The following is a 5265-nucleotide window of genomic DNA, read 5'->3' as shown; positions in this document are numbered from 1 at the left end:
CAGTACCTAATTAGTTTATGTAAATATGGTGATTTTCTCTTCAGCATATATTGCTTCTTATTTTGATTTTTCAAAATTAAACTCAATGGAACACAATAAATATTGGCCGTTAATTTTTATCCTAATTTTCATAATTATTTTATTGATATTATTCAGATTCTTTAATTCTGAATAGTCCAAAAACTTTCCCTTTTTTTTAGTTGGATTTTTTATCCTAATTTTCATAATTATTTGATTGATATTATTCAGATTCTTTAATTCTGAATATTCCAAAAACTTTTTCTTTTTTAGTTGGATTTTGATAGAAACGTAAAGATTCTTGCAATCCTTGTCAATACTGGGGCTGAACAGTGCTGTGACTCTCTATAAGTATAGCATAGGTGATTACCACACTTACTCTTACTCTATACAGAAATTCATAATATTTGAGTAATTTTGTGGTGACAGGTAGCAATGGCAGCTAGGTGAGTTCATGTTCCATGTGGATTGTTTCACAATAAATTTTTTTAATCTTTCACTAAATATGAGGTCCTTGATTTTTAGGTATGATCTCATCAAGTGTATCAATGCTAGTCCAGTGCATAAGGTGTGGAAGCTCAAAGTACGTGTCATTAGACTTTGGACCGTTTTTCAATTTGCAAAATCTGGAATGAAGGCACCTATTGAGATGGTTGTCCTTGATGAAGAGGTAAAATTTTCTCTTTGCATTTCAGATTTATTTTGGTAATGTTTGAGCAATAAACCTCATTTATCTATGACTCTATAAAATTAATACATTTAGGGGGATACAATTCAATGCACTGTAAAAGACATATTTGTTCCTATGTTCGAGGGCTTACTCGCTGAGGGCAATGTGTATGTGGTCACTAATTTTGGAGTTGCTTTGAATACCATCAAGTTCAAGCCTACTCGACACGAATTTAGAATCCACTTCAAGAGGAATACGATTGTGCGTCCGGTACAAGATTCTTCATTTCCATTGAACGGATTCAATTTTATTCCGTTCAAAACAATTCAATCAGAGTCTAAAAAAGATGGTTATTTAGTTGATAAGTACTTTGTTAGATTAATCTATAATGTATGTGTTGTTTAATTTTTTTAGGTCTAATTTTTTAATCCTATATTGTTTTGCACTATTTGCTGTCTTTTTTATTATGAGCATATAATGGACAGATATGGATTCAATTGATGGTTGTTGCTATTCCTCTCAAGTCTCAAGTATTATAGATTCATAATTTTCGTGAAATTTATTTAAGTAAAATTTGCTTCTCTTTTTATCTTTTAACCAAATATACACCCCAAGAGCTTATAGAGTCTAACCCATAAGAAATTAGTTATTACCCATGGAAAAGAGTTAGGCTTTATTTTGGACTTTTGCCGTAAATTTTAGCTTTGTATCCTTTGAATTAATTGAAAATTTTTACATAATATAATATAATATATTATGATGGAGCATGTCTTATTTTTTAAATTTGATGCATTAAGAAATTATATTAAGGAAGAATTTTTTTATTATTCCCTACCTGTAACAATTATTCCCTTAATATAATTTTATATTAAGAAATAATATAATTTTCTAACTCAGTTAAATATTGTTTCATTTAAATTTTGTTTAATAAAAAAATTTATATAATTTTCTGTATTATCCTTATAATGTCCTATAAGGATTAAATAATACTTTAAAAATTAATGTGTCTTATTTTTATTTATATTTTGTATTAAAAAATTTCATTAAGGTAATATAACTTTTTTAGGCAAAATAATTTATCAATCTGATTTTATTACATAATGTCTATATTTAATGTATGTCATTTGAATTGGCTGATGCGTCATTTTTTGTTATAGGTATAAGACTAAAAAAATTGTATTATTTAGTTAAATTTTTCTTCAATTTGTTATTGGCTTTGTTTTCTATTAGTGTGCGTTTTATTTTAACACATCTAAATACAGATTTCATATATATATAGCAACTAAAGAATTAGTACCTTAAAGGTATCGTTGGTAAGGAGTACTAATCTATTTATTTTTTATTTTTTCACGAACTTTGATTTCTAGGCCCTAACTATTTATTAACAGTCTTTTATATTTTTATTTTTAAGAAAATTACAAAAATCTGATTTCAACATGGATGAAACTTTGGAAAAAAAATGTGTCATTTTTTGAGTTATATCTGAGCAGATAGAGTTTTGTTAATGGAAAGATTGGTGCCTTTATTTTGTAGATGTGATAGGTCAGCTTGTCTCTAAGGGTAATTTGGTCGAATTCACCTGGGACGGGAAGCCGTCAAGTTATATCACCATAAAACTTGATGATCTTGAGTAATGCTTAATATCTTTTTTGATAGTGGCTTTTGTTTTAAAATCTTATTTTGAAATTTTGTGCCTCTCTTTACTCTACAAGAATTGCTATTTCTTATAGGGGTGGACAGAAATTAAGGGTAACGTTTTGGCAGTCTTTTGCTTCTGATTTGCTCAAATATCTAGAGGAACACCCGTGTCTTACCTATGTGGTTATTCTCCAAATGGGCAAGATAAAATTTTATAGTGGTTTGTTTATTTTACTGCTATTTGAATGCATGTTTTGTGTCATCGTATGCTTCTGGTATTTTCTTTAATTTGTTATGTCTTTTTGTAGGGGTCATGGGTGTTTCCAACACAAACTACAATTCGAAACTGTTTATTAATGTTGAGTTTCCAGCTGCCAGGGATTTCTTTGCGAGGTACAGTATATAGATTAGTAGTGTGGCCAGCAAAATATTTATACAAGGCTTTTGATTATTTAACTATTAGCAAATTTCATAAATTCTGATTTAAAAATGCAAGGGTGAACAAATTGGATCCTGTTGACGGACAAGGCATAATGCCGCTGGTCTGTGATCAACCTGTTTCAGTTGAGAAAGATTTTTTGCGTCTGTCAGTCGACAAAACAATTGCCGAGATAAAGGAGCATAATCAGGTAAAATCCTTTCTTTATTACTCTTCCTTTTTTTTCATTATATTAGTTCTAATGTTTGTTGGATCATAATCTCAATTGTTGTGTTGTACCCTTGCATCCATCGATTTTAGGATGCTGTATTTGTTACAGCCGGGACGATTAAAGAAGTTGAGACCGAGTTTGGTTGGTGGTACAAAGGATATAAGAAGTGTCGTCGTGGCTTAAGGGAACTTGAGAAAAGATATTTCTGTCCCAATTGCATTAGAGACTACGGATTCTATGAGTCAAGGTATGACTCACGATACTTCTTTAACATAAGGATTATTTTAAACTATTCAACCGTGTGGGATGGAGACTCTTGGATAAGCCATTAAAAAACTATTTGCGTCCAATTCAATAATAACATAGTATAGACACTTTGACTATTGGTATAATTTATGTAGTGTGTTGTTCTTGGATTGTATATTTTCTGGTGAATAATAGGTACAACATCCACATAAGGGTGATAGACCACACTGATGCTGCCTCTTTTGTTTTGTTCGATGGAGAAGCTGTAAAGTTTCTTAGAGTTTCTGCTAATGACCTTAGGCAGTCTTGTGTTAATTTTTTTGGACTATACCTTAATTTTTATTATTTATGAGAGCATGAATGAACTTTTTTCAGTTAAATTTGAAGGGTGTTGAGAAAAATTCTTGTCCTGAAGAGATTAATAAGCTTAGGAATATTAAGTTCATCTTCAAAGTGCAACTCAAGATGAGGAATCTGAACTCTTATGAACCATATGTGATGGTCTAATAGGTGACAATATAAATGGTGAATCTGAGATATGTCTTCCAGAAGATATTGTTATTCCTTCTTCGGACCAGGCATTTGATGAGTTGGTTCATTTTTCTTATCCAAATATTTTGGAAAACATGTCCTCAAAGGATTTTTTTTAAAGCAAGAACTATACTGGCTCCCACACTAGACATTGTTGAAGAGGTCAACAACCATCTGATGGCTATCATTCCTGGAGGGAAAAAATTATATCTTAGTTCGGATTCTATTTGTATGGATGAAGGAAATATGGAGAGTCAACTAGATCTCTATGGTCCTGAATTACTGAATAGCATAAATTGTTCTGGTTTGCCTCTACATAAATTAATACTCAAGGTTGGTGTTCCGGTGATGTTACTAAGGAATATTGACCAATCCAGTGGTCTTTGTAATGGTACAAGACTACAAGTTAGGAAGCTTGGAAATCATGTCATAGAATGTGAAGTCTTAACGGATAACAATGTTGGTCATATTGCTTTGATTCCAAGAATGAATATGGTACCAACAAATGAAGCCGTCCCAGTTAGATTCCAACGAAGACAGTTTCCCATAATAGTATCGTTTGCCATGAAAATTAATAAGTCTCAGGGACAAACTTTATCTCACGTTGGATTGTACTTGCCCAGACCAGTTTTTACACATGGCCAACTATATGTGGCACTTTCAAGAGTTAAGAATAAAAGAGGTTTAAAAGTTTTACTTATGAATCACGTAGGAATGTCTGCAAATTCAACCATCAATGTTGTTTATAGAGAAGTCTTTGAAAAAATAGTATTCTAATGTAAATATGTTAATTTTATTTTAAATTATGTATTAGTGTATAATTATGTTATTTTAAAAGATATAAAATAATTATTACTCCCTTTTTTAAGTTAAAGTTTGATTTTGATAATAATTTTATATATTTTTTAAAATAATAATTATTTTGTATTTTTGTTTTAAATATTGAAACATATAATTTTTTTTTACTTTTATAAATTTTTCCGTGCTGAGCACGGGTTTATACACTAGTTTTATCAATTTCAAAACATAATTATTACGTTTAAGATTTCAACAATTATTTTATTATAGGTAATCAATTTTAAATACTATTTTAAAAAAAAATAGATATATTTTATTTATTTATTGAAGCAAAATATAATAGGGTCATGTTAGGACATATAGCAAAAGAAAGAGAAAATTTTTAAAGTTTACTAAAGTGTGAATACAGCATCAAAACATAAATAAAAAAGAAAATAAATTAGAAAAAAAAAAGTGAATGCAGAACTAGGGATTGGAAAACAACTTATTCACAAGTTTTAAGCATGACTCCACCGTTGCTTTTGGAGGGATCAATTCTTATTCAAAGATCATGTTGTTCCTAGATTTCCAAATTCTCCAGCGCAACGTTGCTAACAACATCAACTGCGACGACTAACTATGTCGAGCTTTGAAATGCTCATATCTTTCTAACCAGACCGACCAAAAAGAACGTGAGTTGTTGTTGACAAAATTTATGGTGATGAGACTTTTATT

At 30.1% G+C, this 5265-nt stretch overlaps 2 protein-coding genes across 2 annotated transcripts; both read left to right on the top strand.

The window, feature by feature from the left end:
* Positions 1–453: 453 nt before the first annotated feature.
* On the top strand, positions 454–3729 carry LOC130933863 (uncharacterized). Its single transcript, XM_057863471.1, has 9 exons — positions 454–464; positions 544–688; positions 782–855; positions 2419–2546; positions 2635–2719; positions 2823–2955; positions 3066–3223; positions 3418–3487; positions 3598–3729. Exons 1-9 carry the CDS (start codon positions 454–456, stop codon positions 3727–3729), a joined length of 936 nt encoding a protein of 311 aa, XP_057719454.1.
* A 270-nt stretch (positions 3730–3999) lies between these two features.
* On the top strand, positions 4000–4530 carry LOC130933862 (uncharacterized). Its single transcript, XM_057863470.1, has one exon. It carries the CDS (start codon positions 4000–4002, stop codon positions 4528–4530), a length of 531 nt encoding a protein of 176 aa, XP_057719453.1.
* Positions 4531–5265: the final 735 nt, after the last annotated feature.

Source organism: Arachis stenosperma, chromosome 6 (assembly GCF_014773155.1).
Source record: "Arachis stenosperma cultivar V10309 chromosome 6, arast.V10309.gnm1.PFL2, whole genome shotgun sequence".
NCBI classification, from domain to species: Eukaryota; Viridiplantae; Streptophyta; class Magnoliopsida; order Fabales; family Fabaceae; genus Arachis; species Arachis stenosperma.
The sequence above is the reverse complement of the archived record's forward strand: the minus strand, read 5'-3'. Positions and strand labels throughout refer to the sequence as shown.